The sequence below is a fragment of the Python bivittatus genome, unplaced genomic scaffold, assembly GCF_059951505.1.
Source record: "Python bivittatus isolate LINGU-HERP-01145 unplaced genomic scaffold, Pbiv_v1 ctg000590_np1212, whole genome shotgun sequence".
NCBI classification, from domain to species: domain Eukaryota; kingdom Metazoa; phylum Chordata; class Lepidosauria; order Squamata; family Pythonidae; genus Python; species Python bivittatus.
In genome coordinates, this window is record NW_028277086.1 from 22,243,444 (window position 1) to 22,263,538 (window position 20,095).

The 20,095-nt window shown below is 36.2% G+C and overlaps 1 protein-coding gene across 2 annotated transcripts in view; it reads left to right on the forward strand.

Annotated features, from left to right (window-relative positions):
- Positions 1 to 20,095, forward strand: part of STK3 (serine/threonine kinase 3) — a 139,817-nt gene that overhangs the window by 5,368 nt on the left and 114,354 nt on the right. For both annotated transcript variants that reach the window (XM_088149092.1, XM_007424795.4), the window contains 5 exons: positions 4,794 to 4,874; positions 9,930 to 10,058; positions 12,983 to 13,097; positions 18,460 to 18,624; positions 19,329 to 19,496. In XM_088149092.1, coding sequence (XP_088005218.1) covers positions 4,794 to 4,874; positions 9,930 to 10,058; positions 12,983 to 13,097; positions 18,460 to 18,624; positions 19,329 to 19,496 — 658 coding nt within the window. The remainder of the gene's footprint in view (positions 1 to 4,793; positions 4,875 to 9,929; positions 10,059 to 12,982; positions 13,098 to 18,459; positions 18,625 to 19,328; positions 19,497 to 20,095) is intronic.

Here is a 20,095-nt window from a genome sequence, read left to right on the forward strand (position 1 = left end):
ACTGATTTTCAAACTCTCCTCCTTTCTGTTGAAGTTGTTGGAATTGAAATTTCAATTTGGGTACCATTATCTGTTAAAATAACTTTCTGAAGACCCATATTTTTACTCCTCTCAAACATGTAGTAAGGAGGGAGTGGTCCAGATATCCAGGCAAACTGTTCTGAGGCTTGAGCCCAGGGCCCTGAGGATGGCCTTCCCTCAGCAGTGAATTTCCCAATTTTTTTTGGATAGACATTCCATTTGGAAAAGGAAATAATGGAGATATCCAGGCCCTGTGTCAGGTTCAGCCCAAGAACAACAGCGAGACAGTCCAGAACAGTTTAGCTTCTTTATTAGCTTACACCTAATAGACAGAATCTCACCAGACTAAATCTATACCACAATAACAGTAACTATAACCATGAGGCCCTAGGGAGGGGCCAGTCTCATTTTCTTGGCTTTCCCACACTCCGGCTGGGGACTGAGGAGGTGCTTCCCCTGGAATGTCTCTCCCCCCTCCTGGCAACCTTGAAGCTCCATTCCAGAACCTTCCCTGCTCATGCCTTCCATCACACCCTGAGCCATATGGGGCTTTAAAGGTGCCGACTAGCACTTTGAATAGTACCCAGAAGCTAACTGGTAGCTAGTGCAGCTCCAATAGTAATGGGTGTTACATGGGTGCCCATAATAATTAGGGCTACTGCGTGTTGTACCAGCTAAAGCATTTGGTGGTCTTCAGAGGCAGTCTATGTGATGGAAACTGCAGTAATCCAGCTGTGAAGTGATAAGAATATAAGAATATGTGAGTGAAGCTCCTGATATAGGAGAAGCTACAGCTAGTGTACCAGTTATAACTGTGCAAAGCCCTCATGGTCACAGCTTCCATATACTGTTCCAGCAGGCGTTCAGAGCCAAGGAAGATCCCCAAGTTGTGGGCCAGCTACATCTGGGGAAGGACTATCACATCCAGAGAAAGATAGACTATCTTTGGACTCATTCGGCTTCTAAATCCATAGCCGTTGTGTCTTGGTAAGATTCAGTTTAAGCCAGTTTCTCTCGGTTCCAGTTCCCAACAGTCTTCGGATACCACATCAGTACCTCTACCACATCTCTTGCATGCTCTGGGGTAGAACTGTGTAACTGGTATTGGTATATTGATGGTATCTCCCTCTCTGCTGGCATATTGCCTTTCCCAGTGGCTTCATATAGATATTAAACAGTATGGAAGAGAGAACTGAGCCCTATGGCACCTATAATGGAGTAGCTCAGGGCTTAGCTTCTGTCTCCCTGCTCCAGCCACCAATTGGAGCAGTGAACTGGCTGCTCACAAAGGAGGAAGACCACTGAAAACAATGTCTCCCACTCCCAAACCTTGCGCTTTGTCTAGGGGAGCCTTTCTCAACCTTTTGACCCTGGAGGAACTCTTGAAATATTTTTCAGGCCTCAGGGAACCCCTGCACATTCAGGCTCAACTATAGACCAGAAATTGCAAAATTATTATATTTGTTTCATGTGTAGGCCTGTATATATGCATTAACAGTATTCTTAAACCAAAAATAAAGAATGAAACTTACCTCTTTAATGTGAAACCTGTGCTTGTTTTTTGCTGCACAAATATTTCTGGGCTGAGCTTGACTTTTGGAGATCAGTTGTGGGAAATCTTTGGCCTTTGCGGGTTGTGTTTTTTTGGGCTACTTTTAAGGGCATGTACAGTTTTTGAGCAACATATCAAACTGTCATGAATGATAACTGCAAAATGCATCACAGGGACACAGATGATGCCAGCATGCTGAGTCAGGTTGGCTGGCCTCCTCCCCTCTCCCTGCACCGCCATCACCTCTTTCCCCAAATCCAGCTTCTCCTTTCTCACCCTCCTTTTCCACCTCCTGTCCCAAGGACCCCTTTGCAAAACTAGAGAGGGGCTGACACTTTGCAACCTCCAACACCCCTCCCCTTAATATTCGGACTCCTCAACTTCTCCTGAAATCTTGGCACCCTGATGCCAAAGCCTTCACCACCACCACTTTTTCCTTTCCCCTGCCTCCTTCCTCCCCGCTTTTGTGGGTGGCTCCTGCTGCCTCTAGTGCCCGGGCCAGCCCAGCCCCAGATCTCCTGCACCTGCCCTGAGACAGAGCCCCCCAGGCAGAAAGGCAGCCGTGCACCTGCAGAAAGACAAAAAGTGTGCCTGCAGAAAGGCAAAAAGTGCTCCTGCAGAACAGCAGGCAGACGCCTGCAGAAAGGCAGAAAGTATGCCTTCAGAAAGGCAGAAAGTGCACCTGTAAAAGGCAAGAGTGCACCTGCAGAAAGGCAGGTGGGTGCCTGCAGAAAGGGCGCCTGCAGAAAGGCAGGCGTGTACTGGCAAGGAGAGCCCCACGACAGTCGGTCTGTCTGTCTCTCTTTCACCACCTGCTGCTCCTCTCTCCTCACTCAGTTCGGCTCACTCCTCACCTCCCCGCCTGCATGCGTGTGTGCAATCCCTGCCCCTGCCTGGGGTCCGTGCATTCTCCGCCAGGCCAACCCAGTGTTTGAGGTCGGAGGATTTTTCTTCGGTCTCTGCTTTTTTTAAATAAATCATGATCTCCCAGGGAACCACTAGTGAGCTCTCATGGAGCCCTAGGGTTCTGCGGGACCCTGGTTGAGAAACCCTGGTATAGAGTACTATATAATACAGCCTCCCAGAGTTCCTTAGGTAGATGGGCAGCTATATAAAATTGTTAAATACATGAATAAATAAATAATAATTGCAAAAGATTCTAATTTATCTTCTGGAATTTAATGTTTATAAATCTTTTTGTAAAAGCCTACTTATATGATTCTCTTGAAATACAGTATTCGATAGAATAAAATTTAAGTATAAAAATATGAATTGAGTGAATTGTAACTATAATAATGGGATTTTGTATGTGTATGTGTAATTAGAAGACTTCATATTGCAGTGTGATAATATATTGAAGTTCAGCGTAGGGGTATGTGTTCTGTCTGAAAAAGTGAGGGAAGAAAACCTCATCCTGTATTATTATTACATCAGAACCTTTATTCTTTTTCCCATTATGTGATGTGTCTTAAGTATCTGCAGAGGAGGGGTAGAAAAGTAATTTGTTTCCTTAATTTGCAATAGATAGCAATAGATGATTACAGACATTGTAGTAAAGGACTGCTATGTATGCCTATTCAGAAATAAATTCCATTAAGCACTATAGGATGTATTCTTAGTTTAGTATTATTTTTGCCAAGTTGTTGTTTTGGAGCAAGGAAATCAAAACAGAATTCTTGCTTCATCAATTCTAGTTGGGTGACTTTGGGCCCGTCACTCTCTCTCTCAGTTCTAGGAAGAAGGTTATGGCCATTTCTGAAAATGCTACCAAGAAAACCTCAGGGACTTGCCCAGCAGTCTCTAAGGTCATTTGAAGCACACAGACACAAAATGGAAAAAAAAAATAATGAACATATGATGATTTGGGTTTCTTTTTCCCATATCTGGTCAATACCATAGCATCTGCACTACAAAGAATTTTAATAGACCTGGAATTCAAAATAGAATTCATCTGTTGGGCTTCATACAAACAGTTCATATTTTTCCATCTTAAATACAAACAAATTGGGAAGACATTATGTATTTATTTATATTTCAAATTTATGTACCCCCCATCTCACAAAAAGTGACTCTGGGCGGTTCACAATAAAACAGCAATAAAAAAAAATACAATAAAACAATATAAAATACAGTAAAAATAGAATAAAACCAAACACATACACAAGTAATATCTTCCAAGATGTTGATGGTCAGTAAGATGTTAACATATGGGAATAGCTTATTTTAAGTGGTGATTGAGAGACGTAGTATATATCTTCTAACTTATGGATATATTTTGATAATAGAAGAAAACAAACATTACTTTGTATATTTCTTGAAATGTATCACTTTGGTCATAGTTTATGGTTTTTATGTTTTGTGTTGTCATTTGGTAGGTATTCTTATCAGACTTGGACTGTAATACATTGGGATCAGTTTTGTCTTGTTTATATAAGATCAAACAGCTTTTCAAAAGGAATTATGGCAGTTTTTAAATTTTATGAATGATGCTGTACTATAGCAGACAAGTATCTGTGTTAGAATTAGTAACACGTATACGTATATGGAAGGAAAATGATACCATTTTATTTTGTTTTAGTTTAGTTTATATGGTGCTCCAATCCAAGTAGGATTCTGAGCAGTTTGCAGTATGATACATGTTGATAAATAACATCAGTGAGAAAGCAAAAAAGCCAAAGCAGTAATGCCTTAATGAACAAACAACAAAATTCAAACCCATAACAGGAGTGCCCCCCTCATCTCTATTCCTGAGGCTCTCTGGAATAGCCAGGTTTTGATGGCTTTCCAAAGAACAAGTAAGATGGGAGCCAGTTGGACAACTTGTTCTGTTTTCCTGTTGGACAGATATTTTTTCCCTCCACAAGCTGTGATCTGCTTGTTTCTGCTATTTCCCTTTTGTTTGCTTAGTTGTCCATTAAAAGTGCATTCAGGTGGGAAATTGACTACTTGTGAGTGGAATATGCTTGTGTTTAAGAATTGGCTATGATTCTGACATTAACATATTAACACGTTAGTTTATATTTTGAGAACAATTATAGATAATTAAATAAAATACTGGAAGTCTTTTTCTTTTTAGAAGGTATGTGGTGCACATTGAAACCCTGCAGCTCTCTATTTATTATTAAGAAAATAAAAGTATATATTTATATTTAGTAAAGATAAAAGTAAATTGCAAATTACTAATTGTAGACTATTTCAAATGTTTTTATATTTTTATTAGCAAGCTAAAAAAGCTCAGTGAAGACAGCTTGACTAAACAGCCTGAAGAAGTATTTGATGTCTTGGAGAAGCTTGGTGAAGGGTATGTACAACTTTGTATATGTAGAGATGTAGAGATGGCTGGGGAAACCTAAAACATGTAGCACGCAAACATAGAGGAGGATAGTGAGCTTGACCTTGGAGCTGAAAAAATCCTCCATGTGTAGACTGGTGCCTACATCCAGCTAGCCTAATGAGACTGTGTTCAGGTAGTCCTCACTTAACTATGCTAATTGGGACTGGAAGCCCCATCGTTAAATGACATAGTTGTAAGTCGAAAAACCGTGTGATCATGCTGCTTTCGACAGTTCTGACCGTCCCAGTTGCTGTAGTTAAGCGAGGATCTCACATGACTGCGACTTCCTGCCAGGGGGAAGGTTGCAAATCTCAATCATGTGACCATGGGATGCTGCAATGGCCATAAGTACAAGAACTGGTCATAAGTACCACTTGTTCAGCGCTGTCGTAAGTTCAAACAGTCACTGAATGCATGGTCATTAAATGAGGACCACCTGTATTATAAAGAAAAACTTACAAATTGTTCATGTATATGTAACAAGCTCAGTGCATGCATTCCCAATATATTAAAAATAATGGGAAAATGTGGTTTTGATTAAAGGAGAAATTCTTTTGTGAGCCTTTTCTGTAGTTTCAAGCTAGGTGTACCTTAGAGGCTCCAAATATATGTTTTGCTTATTAGTAAAGCTGAATGTGTCCCAGTTTAACTTCCATATATATCCTAGGTTAACTAATATTTTCCTAGATTAAGGGTTGTGTAGAATTGTGGGGAACCTACCATGCCAGCTATATTCCCTTGTTCTTAGGATGAGAGCTCTAGAGACATAGAACTTCTAGGACTGCTTTTTCTCTCTCCATTTCAATGTTTGTCTACCTTGCAGCTACCATAGAAGGGAAAGAATGGATGGGGACAGAGAGAAAGATCCGTACTACCAGCTAAATCTCTCTGTTATGGCACCAATCCTAATTGAGCCATTGCAGGGGATTTTTTGTCCAGTATGGACTTGCCAGCTTTCTTTGCAGTGACTAGGAAGACATTGACAATGATTGCCAGGATATAAATAATTGTGTACTCACTGTGGTCATTCTTTGCCATGGGGTCAGCCATGTCATGCGAGTAGTCTCCTTTGGTGCTTTCAGAGGGATGGTTCCTGACACTATCAGTCTCAGATAATTTATCCAGCAGCCTTATTTTTCTTCGCAATGCATAATTGTGCCTAAACTGTATTCTAGTGATGCCTCCAAGACTTGTAGTATGTTAGAGCATTCATTGCTGTTTTTGTTCCATGTCTGTATTGTGCTTATTTACAAGGAAATGATAAATGATTTACTTCTTAGTACTATTATTAGTTAAATTACTTCTGTGCTGGAATCATCAATACATACAGTATAATATGTGGGTATACACATCCTCTCATCTGAGGAGGGTGCCTGAATCTACAGAATTTTTCTCTTTTTCCATACTTATACATACACATGTACTATCCAGTATTAATTGTTGTATACCACCCAGAGTTACTTTGTGTGAGATGAGCAGCTATATAAATGTAATAAATAAATACCGGTATTTGAAAAAGAAAAATTTCAGAACCAGAAATCCCTGTTATTAATTAGATAGAAGGCAAGAATATAACATTCTTGTCTTAAAACTTGCAGTTTACTGTTCTCCATGTGTACTCCGTTGAGCACTCAAAGAAAAAGCAAAATATAAATGTATTAGATCAATGGCTCTCAAACATTTTGGTCTCAGGACCCACTTACATTCTTAAAAATTCCCCAAAGATCTTTGGTTTATGTGGGTTATATCTATTGATATGTAGGGAATCCCCAGACCACACTTTGAGAACTCCTGCCTTAGATATATGTTAATTCTGATAAAATAAAAATCATTACAATTAAAATGAAATCTAGTATTGTGCAAGGGGAAATCTGTTTACATGATAGTATTTTTTCCTTCCCATGAAGTTGCCTCCCCCTCAAAATCTGCTTTGGAGGTTGGAAGAATCTCTGGAGCATACATGACAGTAAATGGAGCTGCAGGAAGAGAGGGTATCATATTTTTCTTATCAGCAGAAACATTCAGTTAGTTGTTTCTTCTAGATAAGTTTTAGTTAAGTTCCCAAATGCATGAAAAATTATTGGACTTCTGCTTTTTTGCAGCCTTTCGGATCCACCTAATTTTTTCCTAATGAATAAAAATAGCTATGTAGAAAACTGCTGCAAAATGCACTTGATATTCTTTATCTGAATATTCTGTCTGACATATTATACGGAAATCTTGATTTAATTTATCCCTATTTATTGGACATCAGCTGCAGTAGACCAAATTCCATCTAGATATCTCCTTGAAATAATGAATAGTTCTATTGCACCTGAAATGGTCCAGATGAGCAGTTACATCTACATTACAGTGGGGCAAAAAAGTATTTAGTCAGCCACCAATTGTGCAAGTTCTCCCACTTAAAAAGATGAGAGAGGCCTGTAATTGTCATCATAAGTATACCTCAACTATGAGAGACAAAATGGGGGAAAAAATCCAGAAAATCACATTGTCTGATTTTTAAAGAATTTATTTGCAAATCATGGTGGAAAATAAGTATTTGGTCAATATCAAAAAGTTCATCTCAGTACTTTGTTATATATCCTTTGTTGGCAATGACAGAGGTCAAACGTTTTCTGTAAGTCTTCACAAGGTTTTCACACACTGTTGCTGGTATTTTGGCCCATTCCTCCATGCAGATCTCTTCTAGAGCAGTGACGTTTTGGGGCTGTCGCTGGGCAACACAGACTTTCAACTCCCTCCAAAGGTTTTCCATGGGGTTGAGATCTGGAGACTGGCTAGGCCACTCCAGGACCTTGAAATGCTTCTTACGAAGCCACTCCTTCGTTGCCCGGGTGGTGTGTTTGGGATCACTGTTATGCTGAAAGACCCAGCCACATTTCATCTTCAATGCCCTTGCTGATGGAAGGAGGTGTTCACTCAAAATCTCACGATACATGGCCCCATTCATTCTTTCCTTTACACGGATCAGTCGTCCTGGTCCCTTTGCAGAAAAACAGCCCCAAAGCATGATGTTTCCACCCCCATGCTTCACAGTAGGTATGGTGTTCTTTGGATGCAACTCAGCATTCTCTCTCCTCCAAACACAATGAGTTGAGTTTAGACCAAAACATTCTACTTTGGTTTCATCTGACCATATGACATTCTCCCAATCTTCTTCTGGATCATCCAAATGCTCTCTAGCAAACTTCAGACGGGCCCGGACATGTACTGGCTTAAGCAGGGGGACACGTCTGGCACTGCAGGATTTGAGTCCCTGGCGGCGTAGTGTGTTACTGATGGTAGCCTTTGTTACTTTGGTCCCAGCTCTCTGCAGGTCATTCACTAGGTCCCCCCATGTGGTTCTGGGATTTTTGCTCACCGTTCTTGTGATCATTTTGACCCCACGGGGTGAGATCTTACCTGGAGCCCCAGATCCAGGGAGATTATCAGTGGTCTTGTATGTCTTCCATTTTCTAATTCTTGCTCCCACAGTTGATTTCTTCACACCAAGCTGCTTGCCTATTGAAGATTCAGTCTTCCCAGCCTGGTGCAGGTCTACAATTTTGTTTCTGGTGTCCTTCGACAGCTCTTTGGCCTTGGCCATAATGGAGTTTGGAGTGTGACTGTTTGAGGTTGTAGACAGGTGTCTTTTATACTGATAACAAGGTCAAACAGGTGCCATTACTACAGGTAACAAGTGGAGGACAGAGGAGCCTCTTAAAGAAGTAGTTACAGGTCTGTTAGAGCCAGACATCTTGCTTGTTTGTAGGTGACCAAATACTTATTTTCCACCATGATTTGCAAATAAATTCTTTAAAAATCAGACAATGTGATTTTCTGGATTTTTTTTCTCATTTTGTCTCTCATAGTTGAGGTATACCTATGATGAAAATTATAGGCCTCTCTCATCTTTTTAAGTGGGAGAACTTGCACAATTGGTGGCTGACTAAATACTTTTTTGCCCCACTGTAATTTTACATCATAAATTGGAGTAAATGATGTAAATCAACACAAATGACATAACTTGCAATTTGACAGCATTCTGGGGTTACGGGCAGCTTTTCCTTACAACTGGTCCCTTCAGTTCAAGTGTCACTTTGAAGTGGGTCTGGGTCCAGTGTTATGTTGTTGAATGGAAATCTATCTGGAAATGTTATTTATGCCACATTTTCTTCTACAAAGATAGAAATGTGGGTCCTCTTCTTTTCATGTCTTTAATTTTTCATGTCTTTAATTTAAATTAAATTAAATATTATTTACTCCTTTTTCTGTGCTAAACATATTACCCTAAAGGAATAGCATGATGGGGAGATATTTACAAAAATGCATATATTAGTGGAAAGTGTGTACAAAAAGCCTAAAAGGAAGCTAAAACTTAAGAAAAAATACATGCACTATTCACTCCTATTCATTTGCTTGTTAATTGTGTGAGTGATTATGTGCCATCAACTCAGTGTCAACTCTGTGTACATACATGCTAACAGTGGGTTCACTCTCCAAATGCCAGTACATTTCTGTCTAAAATGTCAGCGCCCATGCTTAAAAGGGAGGCACTACCACCTTTGCAGAAAGCAGTAATTTTAATATGGTTGTTGGGAATATGTTGGGATGCCCAAGCTTCTCCTCTTAGCAATTCTAAAGAGAGAAGAAGGTAGCATCAAGGCTTTATAGATTGCTGGTTTCCTCCTGCCATTAGGCTGATCACTGGCTACTAGAAGAGGAAAGGCATTATTTTCCATTGTTTTGCTGATCAGGGTCTTACAGATGGAAAAATGAACAGGCAGCTAATGCAAAATAAAAATAATTAAGAAAAAAAAGTATGTATAACCATGTAACAGCTTGCAATGCATAAGTAATAAAAAACTGTATTGGAATGTGACACAAGCCCATTTATTCTTCCTCTTGTACTTCATAATGCTGTAGTTAATGTTGGGTATAAGCAATAAATGTGTCTGTTGCAGAAGCTGTTGTAATCAGTGGCTTGAGTCGACATGGTGATTTTGTTAACAACAGTCTAAATATTAATTTCCCTTTTAGGTCTTATGGCAGTGTATTTAAAGCTATTCATAAAGAATCTGGACAAGTCGTAGCAATTAAGCAAGTCCCTGTTGAATCGGATCTACAGGAAATAATTAAAGAAATTTCTATAATGCAACAATGTGACAGGTATGGATCAATTTATGGTGCAAACTCTGCCATTTTAAGAATTTTTTTTTATTAGATAGTGATCTTTTGAAAAATGTAAGCAGAGTCTGAAAGCCACTTGAATTTTTTTTATAAGATGGTGATAAAAATATAGATGCTTTATTTGCTTTTCCATTCTGCTTGCTGGTGTAGATGAATGGATAGAATGGACTGATGGAGCCAGTGGTGTGAAAACAGTTGCTGCAGGTTTTTTTGGTTCTATGAAAAGTTTTAAATGTTTAGTCCTGGCAAATGCTACACATATCTTAAAGAATCATAGAGTTCAAAGGGGCAATTTAGGTTTTTGAGACCAATTCCCTGTTCAGTGCAAGAATCCAAAATTTAAATATCCATGCCGGATAGCTGAACACATCCAGTTAAGGGAGACTATTAACTTCCTAGGTAATTAGTTCCATTTGTATTCATCTTAAAACATGCAACTTTTAAGTAAAATCATTCTTAAAATCAGAAGCAAGATAAATAGTGAAGTGAAATAACCAGTGGAAGAAGGTGTGTGTTTGTGTGGAGAGAGAGAGAGCACGCTGTTGCCTAGCAGAATATACTATTATGTAAGGTGGGATAGAATGTCTGTGAGCTGACTAACTAGGAAATAAGTGTGTGCAAGCTTGGGAATGATTTGGAAGAATTTTTTTGGACCTCATGTGAGCACAGTGTCTGTCTCTTCTATTTCCATCATTTTTCATGCCTCCATCTGTGCCTGAAAAAATGTGGTTGCTTTAAGAGTCACATTAATTTTAGTGATTCCTTAAAGCAGCTGCAGCTTTTTCAGGGTCACATATAGCCTGAAAAATAATGGCCTGCTTTAATGAGTAAAAGAGAGTTATTGTGCTCTTACTTATTACAAAACCATTTCTAAATGGCACAACTGTACTATATAGTGTGCTCCATATACAGTGGCCCTCAATTTAAGGTTATTTAAATGTTTCCTAATAGAAATGTTATTTATGTTCAAGTGTTTATGTCAGACTGAAAATCTTAGGAATATTGTTGGATTTTTTTTTTTTGCAAATACTATTTGTTTCAAATAAATGCTTATATTTTTATTTAGTTACTGAGACAATCTCCAGGCTAATAAAGCCAAGAGAAAAAAGCCAATATATTAACATGCAGAAATTTCTTAAATTATAGCAGAGTTGTTTGTGTAAGTAAGAGTACAAGACATTGGAGCTTTATAAATGGTTCTTCAGATAGATTACAAAGGTAGACAATATAGTACAAAGGATTAAGTGGAGTTTCTTTACATGCCAAGGTTGGCAGTGATTGATAGGTGATGAACAAAGATAAGGGTGTGCCCTTAGTAAAATATTGGTGAATCGCTCCCTTGTAAAATATTTGCAGGGAGAAAAACTCTCTTTCTTTTGAGGTTTGCTTTATATCAGTAAAGATCTTTATGGACAAATTACAAATGCTCAAAAACACACAGTAGTTAAAGTAAGACTAACATAACCTGACTTACAAAATTGGAAGAAAACTACTTGACTCTAAATATTCAAATATCATATACTTCGGCAGTTCTTTAATCATTCCTTTTATTGCAGGTTGCTAATCTTTAGGGTAAGGTTGTCAGAATTTGTTATGGTGATGGTCCCAAGTATTGTATCTTAGGAATAGCACAGTTGTAAGGTGGAAGGTTTAAAGTCTACTATATATCTCTGATAAGGATATAATAGATTTTATGTACTTTCATTTAGAGTTAGATACCTGTTCAGATGGGGGTTGATGCTCACTGAACAGTGTTGAGATGTCATGATAATATTAGTATGATGTAGTAATAGGTGTACATAACTTGGTAGTAAAAGGACAAAAATAGAGGTTCCCTCTAACTTGAAAGCTACCTAGCTTCAGAAGATTGAAAGTGTTAAATTCTGCCATTATCCAGTATGAGTTGTCTCAGTGCTTTAAACAGTATAATCACTAGAGGGATGAAATCACTTCTTTTGAGTCAGATTATGGGTCTACCCAGCAACTGTTAACACCGACCAATTGCTATTCTGCAGAGGTTCAGGCAGAAGTTTTTTCAACTCTTCCTGGAGATGCAAAGAATGGTCTTAGGGTCCTCTGCATACAAAACAGGTGTTCTCACTCAAGATAACTTGGATGGTCAACTAAAAATTTTAGGGAGCACTTTGGACAAAGTCAGTTAACTGTGAATTGTGGACAAACATGTACCTCAGCCTCAGTTGCTGACTGGAAATTGCAAAAGAGTGTCGTGCATAAGGTTTCCTTGGGATGCCTGGGAGTATCAGATGGTTGGTTGATGCAGTTGACCAGCATTTGTTCTAGAAGGTATATGCAGAAACATTCAGTTTGTAGACTCAATATATTGCCTGAATTGCAAACCTCATGTTCAATTCTGGACTACTTTCTGGACTTTCCTGATAAAGATTTTTGGAAAAACTCAAAAGCTTGTAGAATCATGTGGGTTATTTGATTGATCCTAATAAAGGAATTTGCCAAATATATATTAGAGCTCATGCAGATTTTTGGATGAGAGGTAGACATGTTTTTTCTTTTAAAAAAACTACTTTTCAGATTGTAGTTGTATTTGAATGCTTACTTGAAAGTCTGGTTTGTGAATATTTTCCATTTGAGAATATTTCCATAATCATTTTTTTTTCTTTTACTAATCTTACATGTCTTATATGGCTTATATAAATATTTAAAAAGACATCTGTTTTTGTACAAATTGGTAAGTGATGATCTGTTAAGGACTTTTTATCATTTGCAGGTGCTTAGCAGTTTTTTAAAAAATTCTTTTGAAGATTAGCAAATCTTATCATAAAATTTAAGATCTGTGCAGCTGCTCAGGGGGGAAAAAAACAACTGCTTCCTAATATCCTTAAAGGTTAACTTCTATATGTTGACAGCCATGTTTTTATGTTTAGCCCTTATGTTGTCAAGTACTATGGCAGCTATTTTAAGAACACAGACCTCTGGATTGTTATGGAGTACTGTGGAGCTGGTTCTGTCTCAGACATAATTAGATTACGGAATAAAACGGTAAGTTTTTATTGTTTTATAAAATATTATATCTGAAATTTTTGCTCTAGGGACATGTTTGTACAGGCCCCTTGAAAAATTAGCATATAGTTCCTTTAAATTCTTCAAAAAAGGTTGATATTCTGTAAAGGGCATTAGTAGAGAAGGGGACGATGTTAATTTTTGGCAGTACTTTTGCCAGATTTCTATAGACGATTTCAAAAAGGGATTTTGTAGATTTCCTCATGCCATTTTAAATTTATTCTCTCATAAATAAGATTATACCCAGGCCTTGAGTGTACAAATTGGATAATTTAATCTCTACCCATCTTTTAAATTTATTTCTTAATAAGATGGAGATAGCATGTTTCATTTTGAAAGTTATAAAATAAAACAATATATTTGAAAATCTCCATCCTTCTGAGATTTTAGGTTATAGTACTTTTCTATTTATACCTGCCCTATTCTTTTTGAATACACATTTTAAAATTTATTTGCATGATGTTAGAGGTTTTCCTGATTAAGTAGACTGATAGTGTCTGAAAAAGATATAATAGGTAAGAGAGTATAATTTTTAAGGATACAGTTTTCCTCCAAATAGATAAGTTTAATGAATGGCATGACTTAAGTTGTTGACTTTAATATGCAACATACAGTATATAATTTGGAAACGGGTTAGAGAATTAAAATCCCTAAATATTGTATAAGTTTATGATAAATCTTGAAATAATATTTATCCCTTAATTTATTTTGTAATTTGGCACAATATATATTTTTTAAAAATAAGCCTGTTACCTCCGGATATTTTAATGTTCCTCTATGACCTAAGGGAAATCCTTATTTGACTTAGATAACAGCAAAACAATATGGTCTGCAAATGAGCTCGCAAGCCATTCCCTATAGGGTGTTACTACTATCAATAGTTGAGTTTTTCTTAATTTTGGAAAAAGGCCTTCAATGGTAGTAGAATATATACTACTTATATACAGTAGAGAAGAGAGTGGTCAAATCTGTTTTGCTCCTCTTGATAAATTACTGTATGGGTTGTGAATCCCAATAATTTAGCCTTAAATAATTGGTTTAAAATAAAATATGTGAATTTAATCTATAAACTTAACTTCTACTTTGCATTTTTCCAATATCTTAAGCAATAATGGCCATTCCAATATACTGAAGATCTTATAGGTATCTAAATAAAATTTATTTAAATAAATCTTTTTGATCTAGATTAATATAGTTACCAATAGTTGAATTTAATCTATTGGTCAATATTGATGTAGATATTTTAATATCTTAGTTCAGTAATGAAGGTCTATACTTTTAAATGTGCATATGATCCTTCCTATCTTTTGAGATGACTTCTATACTAGATTTGAACTTAGAGTCCCAAATTAAACCCTCTTATGGGATAGAGTAATAAAAGTAGCAAAAATATGGCAGTGTTTCTTAAATACCTTATAAAAATAACTGGTAAACCGATTTAGACCATAACTAGCTGTATTTTAAGCATATTAGTTATTTCCTCAAGTTCCATTGATAATATACTAGTAAATTGATTTCTATGTTGTTCTGTAATAAGTTGGATTGAGTTTTAATTCAAATAATTATTTATATCTGTTCTTTAGGCTGATTAGTAGTATCAGCTTAAAAGTAGTATCTTTTCAGCCTTGATTAACTGTATCGTCTAGGACAGTGATGGCGAATCTTTTGGGCTTGGTGTGTCAAAAATTCGGAAAATGCCTAACTTGACTTTACTGGCATGTCACCCCTCCCCCCAAAACAGAAACAATTCTTTACGTATTCATTTATTAAAAAAAAAATACAGCCCAATCATATGTGGTGCTATGTATTATATAAAGAAATGTCAAATAATTACAAAAATGAAATATGAATAAAACAAACTCAGTTTCTTTGGTAACTCAAACAGGGAGAATAGTTGTTATCGGGTGTTGGTGAACGCTGGCATGTCACCCAAAATGTGTCATAGGTTTGCCATCGCTGGTCTAGGATTAGATTGCCATGTTCATTTTTCAAAAGGTGAAATTACTTTCCTTATTCAAAGTGTTGGCTAGTAATGTAGAACTTTTTTTAGCTGTAGTAATTTTATGTTGCTGTTCCAATTGCACTGTTTCTTCTTTTAACTCTATTTGCCTTTTCAGATTGGTTTTTTTAATTGAAGCTGATGCTGTAGAAGTATATTGTCACTTCTACCATGATGACAATTTTATTGAAAAATTCATCTACTGCTTTGGCAATCCTTCCTGATGCCTTCCTTCTTTGTTAATAAAGTTGTATGAAGACTCCAGATTATTATTTGCTTTCTTCTCTCTTACATTTACTTTCACTTGCGTGATCTGATATGGTTCTAGAGCCATTTTTTTGTGGATCGCAGATGCTCAGAATATCTGAAACAAGAATATAATCCTTGAATATGTATATCTCATTGATTCATTAATATTAGGTTTAAAATCTCTCCAGTTGTCCCTTAATATACATTTTGTTAAAAATCTCTGCTTTTTAAAAAAAATACTCTTTTTTTTTTACTTGTATCTCTATACAAATTGCTCGGTTAAAGTCACCTCTTAATATTATTTCCCCCTTCCTGAATGTATTTACTTTTGAAGTATTCTATTTACTTGCCTGGTCAAATTGTTCTTCAGATTTGGCAGGTTTCTTGAAGGAACAAAATTTCAGGTTTAATTTTAAAGGTAACACCTGCAGTCCTCTTTTGCTTAATTGTACCCTATTCCTCTTACATTCCAAGCCAAGCAGTATACATACTCCGAGATTTTAGATTGTCAGTAAAGAAGATAAATTTACATTTTCCTTTATGATCCATAAGGCTTTTGCTAGAATAGCTTAGCTTTCCCACTGAGTTTAGGTAATTATGTCATATTAAATGAAATTCAATCTTTGATATACAGGAATGAGAATTTGTTAGCATACTTTCGAGTTGTTCTTACCCTTCATCATTCTGTGATATGTGTTTGTAGTCACTGTATTAGATAATGCAATCCCCTTTACAGTTTTTAGTGCACAATTGAGTTCTGTTTTTTTCTTCCTTTAATGTAGTTGGGTTATAATCCCTTGCATCCATTACATATGCATTGCACTGCTATCCCATGTAAACTCATACAAAATACTGGTCTAATGCCTTAATATTCTTAGTTGTTATGGATAAGCTGCCATGAAAATCTGCAGGACGGCAAGGTGAAGCAAATGATAACATGTGCATCAATACAAATAATATGACTTACATACTGGTGTCAGGCATCATGACATATATTACATAATCACATAATTTGTGCAGTGATATGTTGCAGATGTCATTATTTTAATGTCATGACTTGTAACATGAGTAAGCTAGTTTTTATTACTACAACTAATATAATTGTCAGTTCGATTAAAAACCTTTAAGTTGAATAGAATGTGATAATTATTCATAAGCATTTAATCTTTCAAGTTTTGTTTTAATCTTGGGATGTGAAAATGCAGTATCTGTTCAATGGAACTTTATTTCTTCATTATTAATAAATCTGTAGAGGTAGAAGAATGATACTTGAAATAATTAAAAAGTACTTAAAGTTCATGGCCAGTTTGTACCCCTATTGTGCAAAGACATAAGTTGTTTAACTTAGGATAATTAAGCTACAAATGGGAGACTTCACAATACACACTAAGCCAACCAAAAATAATCCTCATTATGATTTTATTTATTTCTTTATTTAAATTTATATGCTGCCCATCTCCCCCAGAGGACGACTCTGGGTGGCTCACAATTAAAATCCAAAACAGTAAAAACAATAAAAATATAAATATCTGTATTAAAATTAACTAATAACAATTCTGTATAAAAAGACTGTATACAATTCAAGATGATGCGGGGGAGCAGAATCGATCATCCCACCAGCTAATTCCAACAATGCGAGCCCCCATCAGGCCCCCAGGCCATCTGGCATAGCCATGTTTTCACACTCTTTTGGAAGGCCAGGAGAGTGGGGGTGGCCTGCACCTCCAGCGGTAAGCTGTTCCACAGGGCAGAATGGTCATAGCTTCAGTGTTAAAATGTTTACTCTAGTACTTGCATGTTTTGAAAAAAAAAAAAAATATTGGACTGCCTAGTTGATCATTTTATACACATGTGCTACTTATATGTGATACCCATAAAAAGGAATGAAGTCTTAAGACTTATTCTGGCTTTGTAGCAAAATGCAAAAGAACAGGATCTGAACCTCTGGGTTTGGTTTATATCTTTGTTCACATTTGTAGTCCTATTTTGGCTATGAGGTCCTATTGGTCTCCATAGGTATCTTCTACAGAGATAGAGCAGCAACATTTTCAACATCTGTTTTTGACCTACGTGAGCTATTCACAAATCCAGCGACATATATTGTATTGATTTTCATATAACTGTTGTGTCTCTTCTGTTGGAAGCATCCTAAGGATGAAGGACAAACTAAAACATAGTCTGTCCTACTTAACACATGAAACTTGAAATCAAAGATGGCTGATTTAGAAATCTTAACTTCTATGGAAAATGATTTATTTCTATTGCAGTGGTACTCAAGGATTTTAGATGGTATTGGGGAATTATTTATGTTTATATAGCGTCATTTTATTTTTGTATATAATTTTGAGTTCACCACAAAAATAAAAAATAACATATACACTATAAGGTTACAAATATACAGGGATATTAGAGCCCAAATGAAATTTAAAGCAGGAATAGAATGAATATTTAGAAAGAATAAAAATCTGGTATGAAATTATTTTAGAAAATGTTCAGCTATCTTAAGAAAAAACTTAATTTGGATAGGTGCATATGGAGATAAGTGATTTTCATTTACTTAGGGTATTAACTGTGGAGGGTCATGCAGTCAAATCCAGCATATTGAAATTTATGTTTCGCATGTTGGTGTACTCTGTACCTATATATCCCAATGTTATATTATCTGAAGAGTTTTCATCCTAAACTTATTAAATTGCATTTAGAAGGTGTAGAAAATTGAATGTAATTCAGAATCCAGGCTTTGCACATGCTTGTAATCTTTTAGGCATTTCTTACTGTATTTGTTTAGGTTTTTTGTCTGCAGTGTTTGCTTTGTTATTAGTATCTCCGTTTCCTTCTTGAACTTGTTGACTGATTCACAATTTTATGTAGGCTCAAAGAAGCCATATGGCATGAATGGGTCCTTGATGAAGTCTTGCTTTCTGCATTTTAAAAACATTTTGTATAATATTTGTATGCCACATGAGTAATAATTATAAGATAGTTTGTGTTCTTTTGTGTTGTAGTTTGATTCACAGTGTTTCTATAAGTGTGCAATCACTTGGAATGTATATATATCAAAGAGAAACTTTGGTACCTTATTTATTCTTACAGCTTACAGAAGATGAAATTGCAACCATTCTTAAATCTACCCTTAAAGGACTTGAATATTTGCACTTCATGAGAAAAATACATAGAGATATAAAGGCTGGAAACATTCTCTTGAATACTGAGGGGCATGCCAAGTTAGCTGATTTTGGAGTGGCTGGACAGTTAACTGTAAGTGTAAAGCTAAAAGTACTATTTTATGTTAGTACACTCAACAAATAAATGTCTGTTACGCTTGCTGTTTTAGTAATAAAGTGTGAGAGGCTTTTGAAATTTTTAATAGTGAGCTTTGTTTTGCTAATTAAAATTAGTTTGACTTACCAGTTTTATGGGGATATTTACTGTTCTATATGTGATCTGTAATGGGAGAGAAAGCTTTGTCCAGTGAGCTCTTGAATTGTAGCTTTAAGCAGAATAACTCTGAAGAAGGTTTCGCTTCACTTTCTCTTAAGCCCTTTTCTGTGATGTAGAAAGCTCTGAAAAATAGGGTTCTTGGTTATATAGAGCTCTTGCGTTTAGTTGTTTAGGGGGATTTTTCAAGGTTTTGTCCAAACAGTGATTTCCTGGATAGATTTTGAATAAAGATGGAATCTACTATAGTTTATAATGCTCTGAAATATAATGTTCATAATGTAAATAGTTTAATGTGGGACTCTACTGAACAGGGTGGCTTCAACATTTGAGTGATAAACTATTAAAGAAAAACTTTTGGCTGATGGTTGTTGCTGATAAACATAGGCTCAGAGGTTTGGGGATGCTTCATTCATTACACAGTGGCTGATGCAGTTGTCTTTCCATGTAGGTGTGTGTATTGAGCTATCATCAGTCCAAAATGCTGCACATTTTGTGTTAAGTTAAAAAAAATTGTCTTACAGGATACAATGGCAAAACGTAACACTGTCATAGGTACTCCATTTTGGATGGCCCCAGAAGTAATACAAGAAATCGGATATAACTGTGTGGCAGACATTTGGTCCCTTGGTATTACTTCAATAGAAATGGCTGAAGGAAAGCCACCATATGCTGATATTCATCCAATGAGGGTAAGAAACATAAATTGTGAGTTTTTGAGTAAGTGGCTTTGTTTTGTAAACTCTTTTCATTGAAAAGCAGAAGCAGAACTTGCTAAGCTGACTCTTTGTTTTATGCAATTGTTACAGCGACAGAGGGTGTTAAAGTATTTTATGGTATGCTTATGACATTTAAATAAAAGAATGATTTCAAATAGGATCTAAGAAAAATAACTGCTGTTATTAAATTGTATAGTTATACATCTGAAGTGTGCAACTATTTTTCAAAATGCCATTTATTGTTTATTGTTGCCAATATGCTTATGTGTTAGCTTATTTTGGCATTTTAGGAATCATCACTTTAGTACAAGTACAGCTAGCATTCCTAAGGGATAGTAATTTTATCCACTCAATATAGTTTTCTAAATATTCTAGCTGATAAATACTGTGGTTTTTCAGAGGTTAGTGTGGAACTGCCATTTTATGTGATATTAGCTAGTTCTTCTCTCTTGAGATGGCAGGCAATATAATTTGATTCATAATTAGAAAGGAGACTAATTGTTGTCAGCAGTTTCAGATATTAAACTGCAGCTGTCTTTCTCAAGGCATCCTTTAGATGTTCATTGTGTTTC